Source organism: Pan troglodytes, chromosome X (genome assembly GCF_028858775.2).
Source record: "Pan troglodytes isolate AG18354 chromosome X, NHGRI_mPanTro3-v2.0_pri, whole genome shotgun sequence".
NCBI classification, from domain to species: Eukaryota; Metazoa; Chordata; class Mammalia; order Primates; family Hominidae; genus Pan; species Pan troglodytes.
Window position 1 is genome coordinate 36,899,679 of NC_072421.2, and position 23,447 is coordinate 36,923,125.

The window sequence follows — 23,447 nt, forward strand, 5'->3', positions numbered from 1 at the left end:
CACATTTAGGACACTCCTTGACTTATGATGGGGGTTATGGCTGTATAAACCCATTGTATATTTATAAAATATGGTAAGTTTAAAGTGCATTGTCAACTTATGATATTTTCAACTTATGATCATTTTACCAGGATATAAGCCTCTTTGCAAATTGAGGGACATCTATACTTGATAGTATTTGAAATACTGATTAGATTTCCTTTTTAAGCCAAGCATATTGTGTAACATATGTAGGTTTATCTAAATATTGGCTTTATCTGACTAAATTGTTTTCTTAATTTCCTAGTCAAATTGTTCATTGCTAGTGTATAAAAATGTAACTGATTTTGCATGTTGATTTTGTTCATGAACATTTGCTGAATGCTTTAACAAGTTTTTATGTGGAATCCTTAAGGTTTTCTGTATACAGCATGTCATATAAAAAGAAAAAATATTTTTTCTTTCTAATTTGGATGCCTCTATTACTTTTTTTCATAACTCCTTTGCCTAGAACACCCAGTACTATATTGGATAGAAGTGGAAAAAATACAGGCATCCTTGTCTTGTTTCTGATCTTAGAGGAAGAGCTTTCTGTCTTATACCTTACATATGATGTTACGTGTGAGTTTATCCTACATTGCCATTATTGTGTTTTGGATGTTTCCTTCTATTCCTAGTTTATTGAATGTTTCTTTTTAATCATAAAAGGGTGTTGAATTCTGTCAAGTGCTTTCTTTTTTCTTTTCTTTTTTTTCTTTCTTTCTTTGAGACAGGGTCTCACTCTGTCCTCAGGCTGGAGTGCAGTGGCACCATCCTGGCTCACTGCAACCTTCACCTCCCAGGCTCAAGTGATTCTACTGAGTAGCTGGGACTACAGGCGGGTGCCACCACACCAGGCTAATTTTTGTATTTTTTGTAGGAACGGGATTTTGCCATGTTGCTCAGGCTGGTCTTGAACTCCTGGGCTTAAGCTATCCACCCACCTCAGCCTCCCAAAGTGCTGGGACTACAGGCATGAACCACCACAACTGACCTGAATTATGTCAAAAGTTTTCTATGCATTAAGTGAGATCGTCGTGTGTGTGTGTGTGTGTGTGTGTGTGTGTGTGTGTGTGTGTTTTCCTACATTCTATTACTGTGGTATATTAAATTGATTGATTTTTGTATGTTGAATGACCATTCATTCATTCTGGAAATTAATTTCATTTGATCATAGTGTATAATCCTTTTACTATGTTGCTGAATTCAGTATGCCAGTGTTTTGTTGAGGATTTCTGCATGAATGTTCACAAGAGATACTGGACTTTAGTTTTCTTTTCTTGTAGTGTCTTTGTCTGGTTTGGTATCAGGGCAATGCTACCCTTCTAGAATGAGTTAGTAAGTATTTCCTCCTCTTCAAATGTTTGGAGGTGTTTGAGAAAGATTGATGTTAATTCCTCTTTAAATGTTTGGTAGAATTCAGCAGGGAAGACATCTGGTCTTGGGCTTTACTTTGTTGGAAGGTTTTTTATTACTGATTCAATATCCTCACAGTTTTGTATCTATGCAGATCTTCTAGTTCTTCAAGAGACAGTTTTCATAGATTATGTGTTTCTAAGAAATTTTCCATTTAATCTAAAGTAATCCATTTTTTTGGTGTATAATTATTCATAATATTCTCTTATAATCATTTTTATTTTGGTAAAATTCATAGCATAAAAGCATATTTGTATATTTTATATATATATATAATCTTAATTCATGTCACTAGTCATGCATACCAAGATTGAAATCAAGTCCCTGTTGTTTTGCATTTATGAATAATATTTCAACAGCATCTTTGTATATAACTCTTCACTGACTGTGCTAGTTTACCTGTAGGGATAACATTTAATATACAAGTTATTTATAGGATAAATAACAAAATTGATATGTCAAAGGTGATATGCACTTTCAAGTTTGTGGATTTTGCAAAATAACTCTCCAAAAAAATACCCGTTTTCTCTCTCACTACCAGTGTTTGAGATCAGGGCTGTCACTCAACATTTTTATCTAAGGTGAATGTTACCAAAGGTGTTAAGAATTGCCAATTTGAAAGAAAAATATCTTTTTTTATTTTTGGAGGGGAGTATAAGTAATTTGAATCTATATTTCCATATAATGTGCTTATTAAATTTTAGTATGTGTTATTTTAGCTTTAAATATTAAACTACAACTTTTACTCTCTACCTTTAATGCGTTCTAAAATTTTAAGTAGCATGACAATCTTCTGTTATTTACAGATTTGCTTAGGTCAGTGTCAGGTATGTTTTGAGTCATTTTTGGTAATTTATGTTGCACATTCCATCCAGATTTTAGAACTAAGCCTAGAATAATATTAGTATGTGTGTGTAAATAAACATAAAAATATACAAATATACAAATACATATCTACACACCCATTAGAAAGAATTGGTTCTCAGATTTATGTGAGAGTTGAACAACTAGATTAATGTCCAGAAGTAACTGAGAAAGAACAATACACCATGTGCAAAATTATTAAATATAGGATGGTGATCTTGAGTCTAGTACATGACTACCCACGGATGATAGCAGGCAGCATAGTCTAATGTCATGCTTTTCAAAGAAGCCTGGAATTTTGAGGGAGTTGGGAGGAGAGATCTTCTAGCGGAAGCAATACAGAGAAAGAATACTTCCCAGAGGTCCATGACTGTGGGACAATGAGAGGACTGCGGTGAGAACCTTCCAGTGGCTTCTTTGCATACAATTTCTTACAGTATATTCTTATTCTGATTTAATTTATTTTGCAACTATAGAAGAAATTATTTAATTTCATGGACATGTACAGTAAATTATTCACATTTAGTTTCATAATAGCAGTTATATTCCATGTAAACATAAAAGTGATCCAATAATGGAAAAATGAAGCTGATAGTGAATATAAGATGTCACATTGTCTTGTCAAGTCTCTATCCTCTGTCTTTTAAAATGGAAAACAAAAGCAGCAAATGTTCTGTTGATGATAGTAAATGTTATGTCTTACAAGTATTCAAAGCCCATAACAGGCATGATCTGTGCCTGGAGAAATTCATGGCCTGTTCCTGTGGCTTGCTGTCACTGCATTGGACAGTGAGGACATATATGTACCCGAGGACAATGCATTTTTAAAAAGAAGTGGATTTCAAACTTTTTTGTCTAAGGCCTAGAATTTTAAAAAATATTGATTTTACATTGTGACTCAATAAACACAAACATATACATATTCTCTATTATATGCACAGCTACAAATAAAACAGAAACAAAATTTGTATGAAGCAATACTTTCTTTACTATGTAGAATGTGTTTTCAGTTTAATCTCTGTCCTGTCCAGTATTAAAGATACTGGAAACATGTGGCTATTTCAATTTCAGTTAATTAAAACCAAATAATATTACATTAGCCATATGTGGCTAGTGGCTACCATATTGGATAGCACAAATATAGAATATTACCATCTTGTCAAGTCTCTATCCTCAGCTGCAGGTCTGTTGGAGTTTGCTGGAGGTCCACTCCAGACCCTGTTTGCCTGAGTATCACCAGTAGAGGCTGCAGAACAGCAAGTATTGCAGAACAGCAAATATTGCTGCCTGATCCTTCCTCTGGAAGCTTCGTCCCAAATGGGCACCAGCCTGTATGAGGTGTCAGTCGGCCCCTACTGGGAGGTGTCTCCCAGTTAGGCTACACGGGGGTCAGGGAACCACTTGAGGAGGCAGTCTGTCTGTTCTCAGAGCTCAAACACCGTGCTAGGAGAACCACTGCTCTCTTCAGAGCTGTCAGACAGGGACGTGTAAGTCTGCAGAAGTTTCTAATGCCTTTTGTTCAGCTATGCCCTGCCCACAGAGGTGGAGTCTACAGAGGCATCAGGCCTTGTTGAGCTGCGGTGGGCTCCACCCAGTTCAAGCTACCCCAGCTTCTTTCTTTACCTACTCAAGCCTCAGCAATGGCAGACTCCCCTCCCCCTGCCAGGCTGCTGCCTTGCAGGTCGATCTCAGACTGCTGCACTAGCAGTGAGCAAGGCTCCGTGGGCGTGGGACCCGCCAAGCCAGTCGTGGGATATAATCTCCTGGTGTGCCATTTGCTAAAACCGTTGGAAAAGCACAGTATTTGGGCAGGAGTTTCCCGTTTTTCCAGGTAGAGTCTATCATAGCTTCCCTTGGCTAGGAAAAGCAAATCCCCAAACCCCTTGTGCTTCCTAGGTGAGGCGATGCCCTGCCCTGCTTAGGCTCACCCTCTGTGGGCTGCACTCACTCTCCAACCAGTCCCAGTGAGATGAACCAGGTACTTCAGTTGGAAATGCAGAAATCGCCCATCTTCGGCGTCGATCATGCTGGGAGCTGCAGACCGGAGCTGTTCCTATTTGGCCACCTTGGAACAGACCCCAAATGTATAATTTCACAACATAGCTAACATACAGTTATTAGTAGTATGTTTTACATTCTGTTTTACACAGTCTGTGGAATATAATGTATATTTCACACAGCACATCTTATTTAGGACTACCAACATTTTAATTGCTCAGTAGTCACATGTGACTAATGGCTGTCATATTGTACAGGACATGTCTAAAGTTACAACTTTCAGGACTTTTGGTCACCTGTCTAACTCTGTAAAAATATGAAACACGTGAAACATCTGTATTGCCCGTCAACACACGAAACACCTGTATTTCTCACCTCCCCCCAGAAACAAGTTAAAATATTATTTTTTTTCCAAATTAGGCATTTCTTTCTTTTAGATATCTGTCCTCTTCAAGAGCAATGTGACCAACAGTATCTTACTGTTTGGGACCATCTCCTAACCAGGAATAATAAGAACATAAATAAAGATGTCATTTATTGGGTATTTGCTCTGTGCTTTTGGCTAATTGTTTTCCATATGCGTTTCATTTCAAGTTGGTTTTACATACACACATTATTATGTCTTATTTCAAGATGATTTTACTTCAAGCTCTCTCTCTAAGGAGACCACACTCCAAAAAAAATAGAATTTATTAAAAAAAATTCAGGAAGAGTTTGTTACTCTCAAGTAAAAACTAAGAAAATATTGGTGTTTAATTGTAGTTCTCTTGTCTTTACAATTAATGAAGTGTGGATACTACCATAATTCAACTAAACAGTATTTATAGGCATTGCTGTAAACTATTTGATTTTGATGCATGGCTAGAAACATACAGTTTTGTGTGCAAAGGTTTGTTTATGTCAAGCTGGTATTTAGAGGTCAGGGACCATTTCTGAATCATTTCCATAAGAATATAAACTTTAATTTAAAAATTAATACCAACTTATATAGGTCAATTTTAGTATAAAAAAATTCCAGAGTGATGATTTTTTATAGTAATAACTTTTGTTTTTTTGTTTTGTTTTGTTTTTGAGACAGTTTTGCTCTTTCGCCCAGGATGGAGTGCAGTGGTGCCATCTCAGCTCACTGCAACTTCTGCCTCCCGGGTTCAAGTAATTCTCCTGCCTCAGCCTCCCAAGTAGCTGGGATTACAGATGTGTGCCACCATGCCTGGCTAATTTTTGTATTTTTAGTAGAAACAAGTTTCATCATGTTGGCCAGGCTGGTCTCGAACTCCTGACCTCAAGCAGTCCACCCTCCTCAGCCTCCCAAAGTGCTGGGATTACAGGCATGAGCCACTGTGCCTGGCCTCACTAATAACTTTTATAACAAAATGTTTAACATTTTATATATTAAATATTTTCAAGAAATTTCATGCTTGGGATATTGTGATATTATATAAAATAAAATAAATATTATTTTAATGGGGTAATAAATAGAGCATTAAAATGACTTAGGAAGAAAATAAGAACAGTTACCCAGGGGCAATAAGTATTCTGAAAGTTGATGCGTTTATATTATTTTCCACTTTCTAAAATTATCTTAGAAAAGTTGTTGAAAAATTACCATTTTAATGGAGATTTTGAAAACATTTCCTTAAACTCTTTCCTTGAGCTTTTCCTTAAAATGTTCTGAATAGGTATCAGGTTTAATTCTAACACTGACATCTAGAATTAATTTTCACTTTATATTTATATGTTTTAAGCTAGAGTAACTTTAATATCTGTAGCTTACCTTTTGTTTCAGAAAACTAAACCCTGATTAATAGGGCATCTTGTACTTATGTGTTGTAGGTACAATTACATTTTCTACTACAAGAAGATGTACTACAAGAAGGAAACATGATGATTATGAGGAAGACACAGATCAAGATCAAGCCCTCTCCTGTCTTGATTCAATAACAGAACAATCTAGCATTTTGGATGATGCAGACACATGTAAGTTTATTATGACAGAGTTTCACTATTAGTTTGCATAAATCCAAATCATCATTCACTTTTGAATGAAATAGTTTACACGCATAATACATATCCAAATTTGTATTGCATGTTTATGTAAGAATTTTATTATTTCAGTATTAACTATATGTAGCATATATTCTGGAGTTCCACTGCTATTAATGTCAATAGTATCAAAATACTTCAGCTAGAAGGGTGCCCACTCTTTCATAATTGAAAAGCTTTACGTATTTTTCTGTCACTATACAAAAGCATACAGCAAATTTCTAATAAAATGTTAATGAGTATATTGTTTTAATAATGTAATATGCATTGCTTACTTCAATATAAGAGATACTAGCAATCTTCCTCATATGCCAAAGAAACTAAACACTATTTTTCCCCCTATATTATAAAGCTTTATTTGAATGTTGTTAAACATCATGTCTTTTTAGTACAAGTTCCAAGTAAAATAAGGTGATGAGAAGTTGGAATACTCAGGGCAGGTTTCCTGGAAATGGGTGAATGAGTTTTTCTTTTATGGGTGAGTAGCAGGGATGCAAGGCCTTAATAAAGAAAAGTGGTTCAACAGGGACAAACTTGTGGAGACATTTTAAATGTTATACAAAAGAAGAAATCTTTATTGAATGAATTTGTATTAGATAGCATTCTTCACAGAAACAGAAATGATGGAGTGTGTGTGTCTGTATTTGTGTGTCTGTGTGTATTGAGAGAGAAAGATTTGCAATTGACACCATTGTGGGAGCTGGTAAATCTAAAATCTGCAAGGCAAGCCAGCAGGCTAAAAAGTCAATGTCAATGTTGCAGCCTTGAGTCCAAATTCCCCAGGATAGGACAGGCAGGCTGGAAATTCAGGCAGTCTTTCTATGTTACAGTCTTGAGAAATAATTGCTTCTTTTTGGAGGAACATCAGTGGTTGCACTTAAGGCCTTCAACTCATTGGAGGAGGCCTACTCAATGGAAGATAATTTGCTCTACTCAAATTATACTAACATAAATGTTAATCACATTTCTAAAATAGCTTCACAGGAACATCTAGACTAGTGTTTGTTCATACAACTGGGCAGTATAGCCCAGCAAAGTTGACACATGAAATTAAGCATCACAGAATCCATGGACTAAAGAGTGGTATTTAGGAATATTCAAAATGATTTGGGAAGAGAAGTTGGGCCAGTTAGACTACTACAACAGCAAATTGAGTTTAAAGTGAAGACAACCAGGTATTTTATGGTGGTGGTGGTGATGGAAATATAGAAATATCACTAAAGATGAGAAATATTTCAGAGACTAGCATTGGATGACTGTCCTTATAGAAGATAATGAAAAAGGGCATTGATTCTAAAAAATAATAATAAGAGTTCGTTTGTATTTTGGTCAATAGAAAAAAAAAAGAAATTCAGAAGGAAAGAAAAAAGTTTTGGAGATTGTAACACTTAGCAAAGTTTTGTACTTCATGGTGTTGATCTGACATCAAGATATTTACATAGCAATATCCAGTTGCCAATTGAATCTTTGTAGCTGAAACTAGGAAAAAAAAACAATATTAACATGAGTTGTAAAGGTTTAGGGTCTCTTTCAGTGAAATCATGCAGGTGAGACAAAGGAATAGATAATTGCTGTAGATGTGTTATGTTAAAAGTTAAATCCTCATTAATATCTAGGGCAGAAGAACCATGAAGGAAAACCTTCATGAGGGTTAAAGTGTTCAGAAGAATTTGAAGGAAAATCAAAATATTATGATTTTATGTTAATAGGCTAAAAAAGACTGATCTCTAATAAACATACTAACCTACATATTAACAGGTTGAAAGATAGATTAAAAGCTAGGAAAAATGTACCTGACAACATTAAAGGTATCCCTAATTCTTCAGACAGGTCTTTTCATATCCTTACTCTCAGACAGAATTAACTTTTCCCCTATAATAACATGGATCCTTTTTTAAAGACTGCTCCACAGTATATTTATTTTCAATTAGAGAAATCTTCTAGCTTTCCTCTCATCAAAGAAATGAAAGCAACACCTAAATGAGAATGTTTTAACCTTCCGAATAGGGAAATATGAAAGATAATGGTAATACCCATTTTTAATGAGAATCAGATCAAAAGATGCAATCGCATGCATTACAACAGAAATTTAAATTGATAAAAACTTTTTTAAGAGAACATTTATAGTATATTTAAACTTTTAATTATTTTTTATCTCCTTCAATCCAATGATTCAGTCTAATGAATTTGTTAGAATATTCAAAGATATACAAAACATATGACATTTAAGAATGTTTCTTTTGTGATATATTGAATAATTGAAACTAAAGTTTTAATAGTATTTTCTGAATAATATAAATGTGTATATTTTTATGTACATATGAATGTATCAATTATGTATATTGTATACACCCCAGTATATTTATGTGTCTATGTCTATATATCCATATCTTTCTTGATATTTTGAGCCTGGAATTTTGTACAAATATATTAAGTAGCTGTCATTTAGTCATGAAATTATGAAGAACTTTCATTTTCATACTATTCAGGAATTTCTAAAATCACTATAGTGAATGCTATTGATTTTATAATTAGAAAAATATTTTAATTTAAGGCTCAGAGTTAAAAAACAAGCACTATTTTGTTGTTGTTTTCATCAATAAATCATTCACCAATCCCACTCTAATCAATAAATTCATACTCAATGTACATGTCTAGTACTGTAGGAACTAAATCAGCTACATCACAACACTGCCACGTGTGATAGTCACAGTAATTATAAATAATAGGTGTTATTGTCCCTGCGATGGTTAATTTTATGTGTCAACTTAGCCAGGCCACAGGGCCCAGATACTTGGTCAACTTTATTTTTAATGTTTCTGAGAAAGTGTTTTTTGGATGAGATTAACATTTGAATCCATGGACTCTGAATAAAGCAGATTACCCTCCATAATGTGGTTGAGCTTCATCCAATCAGTTGAAAACCTTAGTAAAATAAAATCTGACCTACCCCAATATACTTCAGATTTTGGATTTACCAAGCCTCCACAGTTCTGTGAGCCAATTTCTTAAAATGTCTCTCTTTCTCGCTCTTCTTTACACATCCTGCTAGTTCCATCTCTCTGAAGAACCATGACAAATATAGTCCCTGTTCCACAAATGGGCAGACTCTTGAGATTCTTTGCCAAAAATCACCAACTAATGGTGGTCACATTGGGATTTGAACCCTGGCCTTATAACTCTGAGTCGTTCCACTGATCTTTGCACTAACCCAGAGTCATGAAGCATCTCCTCAGTCATAGCTACTGTTTATTTCCAGAATTATTTTCTCTGTGAGTTCAGTGTGGGTTAAAATATTGGAAAGGCCCAGATAAAATATGCATAAGCTACCTAGAAGGGAAAACACTTTTCATTTTAAGAACTTTGATTTATTTTGGGAGAAGTCACATTTAAATGTCATAAAAGCACTTAAAGTGCTTTTATAAAATTGAAGGAGCAAATGTGAGCAGAGCCTTCCTTAATAATCTCTCATCAGTATAAATTTGGTAACCTTATTTTCTGCACATTTCTGCTTTTAAGGGAATGAACTGATGTCTGAAAAATAAACAAGTACAGGAGTCAGTTCAAAATGTGGAAATAAATTTGCCCTCAAGAACTCCTCATAGTTATTTGGAATAAGAATTCAACTGGGTCTTATTAATTGTAACTATTTTTTTCTCTTTCTCCCTCTTACTAGCTGTTTATGTTAAATATCTGGATTGTTCTCAGGTCCACCAATCTTATAAGTATTTTAGATACCTGAAGTGTTGAAACAGGATGCAAAATAGTACAATACAGTATGGTACAGAACAGTGCAGTGCAGTAAAATACAATGTCATGCAATACAATCCCATACAAAGCTACGAATGCCATACAGTGCAATACAATACAACACAATACGATGCTATTCACTGTCATACAGTGCCATACAATACAGTACAATGCAATGCAAAACATAGACTCATGAAAAACCTTTTCAGTAGAGAGAAACACTGAGAATTCCACTAGTTTGTGCTTCTTATTTCATAGATGAGGAAACTGAGGCCCAAAGAGGTTAGCAATTTACCTAAATAAGTTAATCTAGCATAACAGTTCTTGAAATCTTTTAAACATGACAATACTGATGTGAATATGTATACAATTTACTGAAATTGGAGGACAATCTTAAGCCATGACCTAGTTCAACACAGGAAAACAAAAGAATATCAAAATGGGAAGCTGAACAGAGAGGAAAAACAAAACAAAACAAAAGTGAATTTGACAGACGTAAAAAACCTTTTTATGAAGGGCCTGGTTGATGAGGATTCCAGTTTTAGCGTGAGGGAGGATGGTTTTGATTACCATCAGGGGCAGAATTGCCTGCTTTTTAAAAATATTAGGGAAGCAAGATATAAAAATAATTGTCTCACGACTTAGTCTATGTCCCTTTCAGAATTTCCTTGGGCTAAATTCTTAGGATCCTTTTTCACATTTTCAGGAAACATGCAATCTCATTTTCCTGACTTTCTCCTTATACTAGATTCTTATGGTCCTGGAAATGTAGCATTGTAAATTGTAATGACTTATTTAGATATATCTATGTACAAATACATGAATAGTTTGTCAATGAGAAAAAAGATTGGTTATTTCTTTTTGAAACATTAATCCTTAACTTAAAAGTAAAACATTCCGAAATTCATTTTATGGAAGAACTTAATGAGTTACTGGCATGGGTATAGGGCCAGGAACTTGTACAGGACATTCTCTTGGCCATGCAAGGATGGAGCTTCTCTTATTCCTCACTAACTGTGATAAAAACAGCTTCTCACCCTTTCTTCAGCTGTCTTGACAAAAAGTCCATTAAAAAAAAAGGTTGAAAATGATGTCTGTTCATGATTCTCAAATGTGTATGTTAAGTATGGTATTCTGAAGTCTATATTAAAAAGTGTTTTGTTTTGTTTTTCAGATGATAATTTTAACAATTTAAGATTCTGGTATAATCTTGAGATCCATAGCACTCCTGGACCACCCATAGAGATTATGGAAATGACATGTATTGCTCTGGTAAGTGCCCATTGCATGTTCATAGACTCTGTCATTTTGTGAGCACTCAGACCTTTTGTTGTATAGTTAATTATTTACTATCCCTTAAAAGGTCTGTATCAGATGATTGTATTAAGATAAATTAGTCAATCATAGCAATTTTATTTTTAAATCTAGTACTACGGACTTTAAATGCTTTTGGAAAACATCTTTTAGTTATATGTTATCTTATAGTGACTGCATTGATTAGCATTCTATCTGTTTCAAGAGTTACTACAGCAGACTTAACCTTAGCCTACATGTTTGTTCACACATAGATGATAAAAACAGGATTGTGCTACTAGACTCTTTCAGCATTGCTTTTTCCTGGTTTCTACAGCAGACCTTTCACTTGGAAACATATTTGGAGCAACTGGCATACATTTGGGGTTTCCATTAATACTCGGAATAGATTTTGTCTGATGTGAATTACTAAAATGTTACTAAATTTGTGTCAAAAGTTATTTAATAAAGTTAAATATTAAGAGTCTTATTTTAAATGAAACATGAGGACAATATTGCTATTAACAATGTTTTAGTTAAATTTAGTTTCCTTATTGTTAGTACTCAAATATTTAAATTGATAATAATAAATGTTATTTTTATTTTTAAATATGTGGATAGATTTCTTTATAGAATTGATTACTTAGAATCTTGAACTTTGGTTCCAATAAATAGAAAGTAAAAACAAAAAAGATTTAAAATACTATAAGTTTACAAATTGATTATTTGCCCACCTGATTTCTGGGTAAATCTCCATTTAGGCATAGAAGATGAATGATTAAAATTTTGAAATGTGCTCAAGTATAGATTGCAAAATCATTATCTTCTAAGTGGAAAACTATTTAATATGACAGTAGGATCATTTCACTCAATGAAAATGTCTTATTTCTGTGAATTGGTTACCACTGCAGTGTAAAATCTTCCTTAAAGGTTACTTTAAAATATACATTAAAATGTATCCCTTTATCAAGATGTAGAGAAAAACATTTAAATAGGCTTTGAAAAAATTGAGTGCATGATGTAGCACCTCAGAAAAGGAGAAATTGGCTTTCTTATTAACTATATGCTTAAAATAGGAATAGACATGACAAAATATGCAAAACAAACAGAAATAAATACAATTTTAAAATAAATTATAGATGGTCAATTGTTGCATTTTCTCATTAAATGGTGTATAAAGTGCCTTTTTTTTCTGCAAGAGCTATTAGTCCTTCAAGAAAATACTGATAGAAATTGAGATTTCTATAGCTCTCAACCTTAAAAGGTGAAGACTGTCACACAGGCTGAGAAATACACACCATCAGGGTACTTTATGTGCATATGTAAGAAGATTGAGCAAAAAGCAAAAACAAACAAACAAAAAACCAAAACCGAAACCAAAAAACCACTACTTATCTCTTTGAATGAGAAATTTCAAATATGTTTTCATTTATGAAATTAAATTTGCATATACCCTTTCAGGAATATATTATTTTAATAAATAATGTACTTTTGAATAATGGCCCTTGTTCATTTTTCATCAAGGACTTGCCCCTCCCCATGTATATTATAATGTAATCCTAATTCAGTTTGTACTGATTTCCTATAAGTTTTCAATTTAAACCTCTTTTTGTTTTGGCACCACAGTGGGATATGTGTAACTCGTCTTATGCACATATATATTTCTAATTGCTATCATTTTTGCTTTTATTATTCGTTATGAACAGTTAGCATAGTTATTTCATAAATATACTTAAATGATATTTTTTCATGGTCTACTTAGATTAAAACGCAATTATCGAGTCCCCTTTTCATTGAGTAGTTTTACATTATAAGGCAGGAATGAAACTTCTTAACACATGACAGCTGCTAGATAGTTTCCTTGTTACCATAGGCAGGTTTGCTGTATTAATTAAATGTTCACATTTAACTGCGATTTGTTGAGAAGGGACATCTTTTTCAACTAAGTTTACCAACTTAGGCTATCGTGGCTAGTGATGTTGCCAAATTATTAAGTTTTCTCACGTTTCTAGTCGTAATTGTCGAAGGTAAAAATCTATTCCCTCTTTAACTTTCAGACATGAAGATTTATTTACTAGAGATAGTATGATCTCTTTTAAATAATGCCAGCAAATGAAACCTTTGTCCATTCTTTGAAGAAGACGCTTTCTGACTACTTTCAGAAGTATACTAAAATTGTGGTCCTCACTTGTATATTATTTCCTAATATTATTGACTGCATATTCTGTTCAGATGAATCATTTGAGAAATACTTTATTTAAACTTTATACCTCCAGATGTGGCAATGGTACACTCAAGATACTAAGCCATCTCTTATTTTTTTATCTGCATCTCAGTTTTTATTACATTCAACTCAATTTCCTCATTTTTTCTACAGATGAATGATTGATCAGAATCTCTCTAAAATAGGGTTCATGTAAGAAATACTTACAATCTTGAAACACATATATTTGGTTACTTCTTGCTGCAGGTTCCAAAACCAGATTACATTCTCAGTAAATAATACTTGCTTGTTAGTAGTCCATTCTCTGTTTGTATAAAGTATTTAGGATTTCCTTTGGAAATTTTAACATGTAATAGCTGCTGTTCCATTTTGTTTGATCTCAAAAATCTCTTGTATGTCATATAGTTTGGCTATGGGAGAATGATGACAATAACCCGCTGTCTTTCCACTGACACTCAATAACTCTAATATATAGCACTGAGCTATAAATATTTTGTGGAAACAAAACTTAAGTGTGTGAGCAACTCTTTATATAATTTACATTTTAAACAGCCATAGCCTTCAAAATACTTACTTCATTGTCAGTGAAAATTGCATGATCATTTATTTCTTTCTGAGCTTTTAATTTATAAACAACCTTCAATGAAATTCACTATATTGTTAATAAAGAGATCCAGAAATCTCTCCACAAACTAGCAAAAGAGAAGCACAGTTAAAAACACCATTAATCCTCTTGGTGTCAAACATAAAAGCATCCATACAAAACAACACAAGTGAGACCAGGTGCGGTGGCTTATGCCTGTAATCCCAGCACTTTGGGAAGCCAAGGTGGTAGGCTTGCTTGAGCTCGGGAGTTTGAGACCAGCCTGGGCAACATAGTGAGACTTTGTCTCTAGTAAAAAAAATAAAAATTTAAAAAACACATGTGAGTTGCCAACCATTTTTAAAAAGTTTTTAGTTTCAGCCTCCATAAATTCAAAAATATATTTCGAGTTACTGTTTTCAATGTATTTTCTTCTTTTATCCTTTTTTTTTTTTTTTTTTTGATGGGGTTTTGCTCTTGTTGCCCAGGCTGGAGTGTAATGGCATGATCTTGGCTCACCACAACCTCCACCTCCTGGGTTCAAGCGATTCTCCTGCCTCGGCCTCCTGAGTAGCTGGGATTACAGGCATGTGCCATCATGGCCAGCTAATTTTGTGTTTTTAGTAGAGATGGGGTTGCTCCATGTCGGTCAGGCTGGTCTTGAACTCCCGACCTCAGATCATCTGCCCCCCGCCTCAGCCTCCCAAAGTGCTGGGATTACAAGCGTGAGCCACCACACCCGGGCCTCTTTCATACTTTGTATACTTTATTTTTCTATAGGAAAGATCATATATCATAAGTGTTGTCCATGACATTGAAATTTTTCTTCCTCATGAAATGTTGAGGAAGCAAAATTAGCATTCTGCTTTTAATTTATCCTGACAAGTTGTAAAAAATTCTTAAATACTATTTTTTAATCCGGAAAAAATATCTCATTGTCTAATTTGAGTTAAATACAAAAAATGAAGATGTAGCTATGGAGGCTATTTTGATTAATGTTGAAAACACTCATATAAAAAATATTCTATAAAAGTTAGAATTATGATAAAATCTCATCTTTAATCTGCCTATACTCTATTTTTAAAAATTTTAAAGCACTTGTTGGCTCCCAAAAGATATAATGTTCTTCCTAAAATTATAGAGCTAATATACTTGGATTTAATATCTACATTAATTGCCAGAATATTTTCTGATTCATTTACTTATTTCTAAATTCTGAATTGATTTTGTACATAATGTCTGTGGCTTTAAAGATCAGCAATAATTAGCCACTTTCACTTCAACTAAGAGTGGACTCAAGGCCGTGCCTAGAGTTAAATTGTCAACTGTCTGTGCTTCACTGAAGTGCCTAATTAAAGGGAAAAGGTTGTGTGTGGGGGAGGGTCTGCTGTCCAAATAAGGTGCTCTGCCAAAAGGAAGGGTGCCTTTATTCTCTCTTTCTCTCTCAGTCTCCCCTAGTCGTCCCATTCTCCCTCCACACCCTCTCTTCCTCCCTCCCTCTTCTCTTCCTCCTCCCCGCCCCTCGCCCCGCACCTTAGTTCTTTTTATTTTTTCATCAAAGTCATCTATGCTGGCCAAGCTCTGTGCTCTGAAGGCTGATTCCTTTTCTAGTTTTCACACATACAACTTTTCCAGTAATGACTCTGTATAGAATTTCAACAAACAAAGCTTTTCGGGAAATTTTTATTCCAAGTTAAAGCAAGAATGCTGACCTGTATTTACAGAGTATCTAGGTAGTCATAATGAATTCTACTGTCACTCTTTGTTCATAATTACCAACAATGCTGTTCTGGTTAGATACGATGTTAACCAGTGTGATTTGCAGAAATGACATGGAAATAGAGATTTAGCTATTTACTCTTAAAAACAGAGAGTGGGATAAACAGCTGATTTTAGAAGCTGAACTTAGGTTTGTCTTTACTTTCTGGTAAACTCAGTCAGCTTCAGTTTCCTCTCAGGTCAGATTCAACTCCTTCTCAGTGTTCTCATGCTCCATTCTCCTGGGTGTTATGGAGGGGTTAAAAGGAAACTTAGAGGGCATTCTGACTCCAAGTTCAGAGACGGAGGGAATTTGGTCCTTACCATCTTGTCCTGACATCAGCAATATAAAAGTCTTACTGGCTAGTCATTGAATATCAAGGGGCTCTCCCCATCAAATTTCATGTAGCCCCAAAAGGACACAGCAGAACATCCTTAAGGCTTTCTAAATTCCAGTGAAAAGTCACTAAAGTAGCTGAGATAGGACAGGAATTTAGGAGGAAGTTTAAGTCTTGAGTAAAGTGTGTGTTTTCTGTCTGTCGCCACCACCAGCTGAGGAAAACTGAATTTATTCTTTATTGGTTATTAACACTGGCTAGGCAGATTTTCTCCAAAAACTATGGTTTGTATCAGAACAATAGAATCAAAACAAAATAAAATAAAATATCTAAAACAAGAGTATGTTGGAAAAAATAGATGAACTTTCTTTTCCTTGCATTCAGGGTATAGCAACCCCACCCAGTGTGCAGTGAGCTTAGAAAGCTTTAGCATTGGAAATTAGGTGAAGGTAATGGAGTGAGGTGACCTGGGTTAATATGGCAAACTATCAGCCTATTGTACCTGATGAGGAAAAGCTAGCATTAGCTCTGATGGAAACAATCTAATTTGTGATTTTGTGGGCAAGTTCAAATTTTACATAATGAGTTAAGAAGTTGTTCTAAAACTCATATTGTACCTTGGAAATTTTGAGATGAAAAATTATAATTGTTTTGAGATATCTCTGTATTTCTGAGTGAAGTAGTGTTTAGGGGATAGAAAGGAATGAGTCAGGTAAGAAAATCATAATTGTCCTTCCTTCTCGTTTAGGTCTTTAAGTCAGGAGTATATTAATTAGTTGAAATCAACATCACAGCTATCTGAAAGACCATTATTTCAATTAAAGTTCACAAAACATTCCAAAATAAAACAATTTTTGGCTACTCTGTCATTATGAACTATTCATGCCTCTGCCTTCTTCCATAAATGCAGATGAAGAAGAATTGACTGAACATGACATTGGATTCATTTATGCAAGTTCAAACACCTGACATGCAAAAAAAAAAAAAAAAACATGGCAAATACCCACTCACTGTGTCAAGAATTACCCCCTGGGGTACCCCATACCCCACGATTATTAAATTATGTGTAATGTACCTAAGCACTGTTTGCTTAACTCATGACAAACACTCTTCAAAATGGCTGGCCTACATGGTCATTCAGAGTTAGCATTTTAATAATTCACACACATGCATATACATATATATGTATACTTATATATATGTAGAGAATAAATACATAGAGAATACATACACACATATATGGCGGGGGAGGTGGAATACTATCTTAAACAGTTAAGCAGGAGGTTACTTCCTAGGGATCGGTCCTTGCAATTAGAAATATTTCTATTTTTAATAGTTTTCTTTTCTCTCTCAAGGTTATGGGGTGTGTCTGGATACAAATTAATAAACTTTAGGCTCTTCCAGTGTTTTCTGGCTTTTTCACAACTCCCAGGTGCCTATTAATGCATATTCAACATACATGTCCCCCAGTCTGGCATTAGCAAACCACCTTGATTGCATCTCAGCATTCTATACATTTCAAGTCATATGGTGGAGGATTGGGGATTGGGGTGGGTATAAGGCATGACATCATTAGATACAGTGTTGTACAGATGGAAATAGCAAAGGAATGACAATGGTGTTTCTAAATATAGCTGTCTACATGGTTTATGTGAGTTCTGACTTTTCAATTTAGGAAAATTATTGACCCAGATTATAATGATCACTTCCTCTCAATTACATGATACTTTCAAAATACCCATTAGTTGTTTGTTTACTGACTTGATAATGTTTTCAAATTGAATAAAATTAAAATTGAAGATTTCCTCAATAATATGCCTTACTTAATATTATTGTGTGTTTTCTCCTCAGAAATAATTCTTTTATAATGAACTTGTGATTATCTTCTGTGAGATGGTATGGTGAAAATACTTCATGCTAGTGCATATTGAATTGTCATTGACTCAATTAAGTGGTTATGTGGAAGTAAATAATCTTTATTTATTCTGACCAAGCAGGAAATGATGAAGTGTTTATTGCACTCAGTGAATTACATTTTTCCTCTTAGAGTAGGTATGAACTGGCAACCAAGTGACAAAGTGACAAGGCAATAAAGTCTTTCTCCCATCTGAAACTGCTGTCTTCACCCAGTAACTTTCAAGTAAGGAGGCAGGCTGAATTAACTGGAGACTTTTAAATTCCTTTGGAGTTAGATTTTTACAAAGTTGCTTTATTATTTAGTTAAAAGTTGTGATTATCCAAAATATCAGACATATCAATAATTATATATAATATGTAATATGTAATGTACAATATGTAATACATAATATATAATGTATAATATGTATATACATACACACAAACACTAAATCATCTCATAAATTGCACATTTTATTTTCTAATGAATATTTACTGGGTATCTCTGATATTCCTGCCACTGTTCTAAATGCTAAGGAACAGTGATGAACAATACAAGCAAGGCCCCTATTTGCATGGAGCTACCATTCTAGTGGAGTTAGAAAACGAATAAAATAACTGAAATAGGATGTTTCCTGGGAAGTTCTCCTTTTATCCTGGATTTTCAAATGAAGTCACAAACCTGGGAACTGTAGATAATTATATTTCCATATTATGAAAGTGGTTGCTGTCCTGTTTATTTAAGACTCTCTAAATATAGTATTCAGAGTATATCTAGCTGATACAGCAAATAAACCCTAAATTTGCAATGGCTAAACACAGTAAAAGTTTTTAACAATTGTAACATTCTAGTGAATGTGTCCCTGGTTGGTGGGTGGCATACTCTGTGTTGTGATTCAGGGAGCAAGGCTCGTTCCATCTTGTGATTCCTTCCTTTTTAGGGACTCAGAGGTTCCTACATATAGCTGGAGAAAGAGAAAGCAGAGAGAAGAGAATTTCCAATAGTTTTAATGGCCTTGACACACAGGTGACACATCACTTTCACTCACATACAATTGGAGAAAACTAGTGACACAGCTATGCCCAGGTGAAAGAGGGTCTGGGAAATGGAATCTCTAGTTGGACAGCCACTGCCAAGTGACATCTTCATGCCAAGAAAGGAGAACATAGGATTTTAATGGAGACATGATGTTTCTGGCACATCAAGGGAGGGGAGGAATCTTTAGCCCATCACCCATTTACAGCTCATATCTGTGATGGCCAGAACAAACAGACAGTGGGAGTGTCTTCTTTAAGGAGGGGAAGCTGATAGTTTAATGCCCCTGGCTCTTGGTGAGTTCCTACCAACAGAATGGACCACAGAGGGAGGGAAGGTGGTTAGAGTGAGAGCAAGATGCACTTTCATCGGCACAAGTCAAGATGTAGTGGGCCAAAGTGAATTTGGCATAATGAAATAAGGCTAGGCTTGAGCTTATTTGAAAGGACCCAGTGCAAGAAACATTCTTCTAGGGTGAGAAGACTCCAGGAGAGTCTACATGAGGGTAATTCAAGATAGAAGAAGGCAAAAGGAACTTATATAGTCACCTGGATAAGATCAGGTAGCACCAATTAAGTAAGTGGGTATTGTTCTTCTACCTGTCATCTCATTTCATCCTGCAACCTGAAAGAGCCAGCCACATCAGCACCATGATCATAAGAGAGGAAGCTGGAGCAGAGGGTTGAAAAGAGCAGGCCATGTTTACCTCCTTCCTCACAGGCAGTGTGCAAAATTCCCAGACAGGCCTGAGGGTGAGGATGAGGTGCCAGAAAGAATCAGGAGAAGACTTCAATTGCATGTGAGAAGAAAGTGTTGATTGATTTGAGATTTCTATAAATACCTCAAAATTAGACTCTTCTGGCACTGGGAGCCAGCAGTTTGGGAGGCCGAGGCAGGCCGATCAGGAGGTCAGGAGGTTGAGACCATCCTGGCTAACACGGTGAAACCCCGTCTCTACTAAAAATACAAAAAAAATTAGCCAGGCGTGGTGGCAGGCGCCTGTAGTCCCAGCTACTTGGGAGGCTGAGGCAGGAGAATGGCCTGAACCCAGGAGGCGGAGCTTGCAGTGAGCCGAGATCATGCCACTGCACTCCAGCCTGGGCGACAGAGCGAGACTCCATCTAAAAAAATAAAAATGAAAATAAAAAATAAATAAATATGTATGTGTATAAATATATATATAAATGCTGAAAATATCTAATATTCGTTTTAAAAGTGTGTAGGTATTCAAACTTCCTCTGAAAAGCTTTATAATTTGCAAAATTCAATACAACTGTTTTTATATATTTTAAAAGAGTATTCCACTTCTACATGAGTGGTTAAATGTTTTAATTATTTTCAATTTCAGCATCCTGTGAATGTCTTTTCTGTTTTAAAATTTTTACTTGTATTTCACGGGATTAAATATGCATTGTTTAGTCCTCTTGTAAAGGAGTCTGAGAAATGGAAGCAATTTCTTTAAACAGCCATTATGTTTGCCACAATATTTCTAAGTACCAGCCAGAAAAAATATTGGGATACCTTATAAAATAATGCTTTCCATCATTAAACCTAAAAGAGCGCATGTGAAGATGAAAGAAGGCTTTAGAAGTCATCATGTAATGTTCAGCCATTACTGTTTTACTTGAGTTTCAAGAAAAAATCAGTCAAAACTGATTTATGTTTAATTCTGAACACAAATTCACTTTAAAAGCCTACTCATGAAAGTGGAGAAATATGCCATTTGCAAAACAGACACCAACCAAGTATTTCAAACGTTTTTATAGCGTATTCACAGAATTCAGTGGACTGTGTACTTCTCATTTAGTAAGAGTTCTTTATAAAATAAAATGGAATGGGAGGTGGCAGGATAACTTAGCCAAAACAATTAATCTTGTTTTAAATATAATCTTAATGTTTTATTTTGTATGTTATTTTCTCAAAATGGTTATGCATTTCTGTAATCATATAGCTAACCTAAGAAAGTTGTTTCAAGAATAAACATGAATTTTGATCCTCTTATAAAATGATGGATAACGTAAGTTTCTTCTCTTTAACTTAGTGAACATATCAAATACTTTAAAAATGTAATTTTACAACCTTAAGAAATATTGATATTTAGAAAAGTAATCTTCCCTAAAATTTTGAAGATATTTTGGCAGGTGGATATTTAAAATACAAATTATTCATTATGTTAAAGGTGTCATTTAAGATTTTTTTCTGTTTAAACCTAGAAGAAAATAATATCCAAACAATAATGTAATTTAGAAATCATTTTTGTAATATTATAGTTACATTTGAGATACTTTCTACCATCCTAGAAATATAGTACAGTTAATTAGAAACTTAAAGCTTTTGACTATAGTGAAACATTTATTTCTATTGAGTCTTGCTATTTTCAAAACTCTGAATAATTTGATTCCAGAGATTTTCAAGAGATTGCAGTACTGGTAGCACTAAGCATTCAACAATTGCTCTCTGGAAGGCTGCTCTGTAAAGGATTTTGAGGATGTGTCCAGATCTACTGAATAAGAGTGAAATGATCAGTTAATAGTATTTGCCATGGATATTGCAAGGATGCCAAGGAGGAGCTGTGATTTAAGTACTCCATAGACACCATCCGTATCTCCCACTCTTAAGATCTGGCCAACTGTAGAATATTATGACACTTTTGTACCACGAAAGCATGGTCTTGTTAGATAGGTTGTAGTTTACAGAGAAAATAGTAGGTTTAATGTGATTTTGTTTCATTTTGTTTTCAAGACTTATATATGTAATAAGACTTCAAGTAGTTCTATATTTCAATATTTATTCCTCTTTAGACCAGAGTCTAAATCTAAATTTAATGTGTAGGTCACAACATGTGAGTGGCTCAACATGTGAGTGGGAAATAGAATAGAATAAAATGTAGTAGAAAGTATCAGAAAATATTACATGTGGTAAATGCAGGGATTGTTTTGTAAAACTTTTGTGATATGCGTATGTGAACCATATTGTGATATAAAACAAATTATTGTGGGTTGTGGTTAAAACATTTTGAAACTCAGTGGTTTAGATTCTAGCATTTTTACTTCTATGACAGGCTATAGCATTCTGTTGAATGGACACTGATCTTCTCTGAATAATGTCTGAGTAGTAGACCAGGACAAATGTCTAGGCCAAATGTGTCATTTCCATCTTCTGTCTTATGCCCTGAGTAAAATCTCTAGGCTCATATTGGGTTGATAGTATGTGTTACCTTGGCATACCCTTTTTTCTAGTTGTTGTTATTTTTGACCATTGGAAATTATTTAGAGGCCAAGTCCTCTATCAACTTTATAAAATATGCCAGGTTACCCAGGAAATTAGTCACTGTTCAGTATTTTACATTTTACACTTTTATTTTTCCTTCTTTATAATTATGAGCGTTGAATATTTTGCTGTAGAAGTTTAAATGCCCACTTATTTTAAGAATTCATAATTCTAATGTCTCCTGAAACCATTGTAGAAGACTATTTTTCATTGCATTTATAATCAACACTGATTTCTAATAAGTGATATCTGCTCTAATCTAATTGTTAATTTGTATATATTCTTAGTTTCCATCTTTCTTCACCAGATGTTGTTCACCACACTAAATGTTGTTTCCATTCCTCTAAAATGTAGCATCCTTCCAACTCATTTATTTATTAGAGGTGATCAGGCAAATATTCTGAGCTAGGTCCTCTGAAACAGCCATAGACAAAGCTGTAATATCTGCCTTGAAGATATGTTCCCAGAAGCTTAGTAAGAATTTTTTGTCACCCCTGTAACATGATTTGATAAGTTTCATAACAGCTCCATGTTCTAAAGTACGTTTATTACCAAGCTTTGATTTATAATTGAAATGCTCAACCTTCTCCATTTCTTTAGGTTAAAACATTTAGGCAACTGGAATTTGTTAAAATTGAGATGTGTCCTGTCTACTAATTATCTTTACTACATTTGCTTCAATTATAGCTTTTGACGTAGTGGAGATCATGGCTGAAATGGGATGCTTTATAAGTCATTAGCCAGGATGGGTCAGTATGAGGATCAGGAAATATCTTAGAACTTAAAGAGTGCCTTCCAGGGCTAAGACAATGTACCTTGGGGGAAGGACAGGACGAACAAGAACAGAAGGAAGAAATCTAAACAGAAAGATGTATCATCAACATAATTTGACTTTTTAGTTTAGATTGTCCCTGCTACTTGATGCTAAGATACGTTGCTACTTTAAGTGTTTCCTTTGGA

At 34.5% G+C, this 23,447-nt stretch overlaps 1 protein-coding gene across 1 annotated transcript in view; it reads left to right on the top strand.

Moving 5' to 3' along the window:
* Positions 1-23,447, top strand: part of CFAP47 (cilia and flagella associated protein 47) — a 463,486-nt gene that overhangs the window by 354,005 nt on the left and 86,034 nt on the right. The window contains exons 50-51 of the mRNA XM_054677051.2: positions 6,130-6,273; positions 11,264-11,361. Of these exons, the coding sequence (XP_054533026.1) occupies positions 6,130-6,273; positions 11,264-11,361 (242 nt within the window). The remainder of the gene's footprint in view (positions 1-6,129; positions 6,274-11,263; positions 11,362-23,447) is intronic.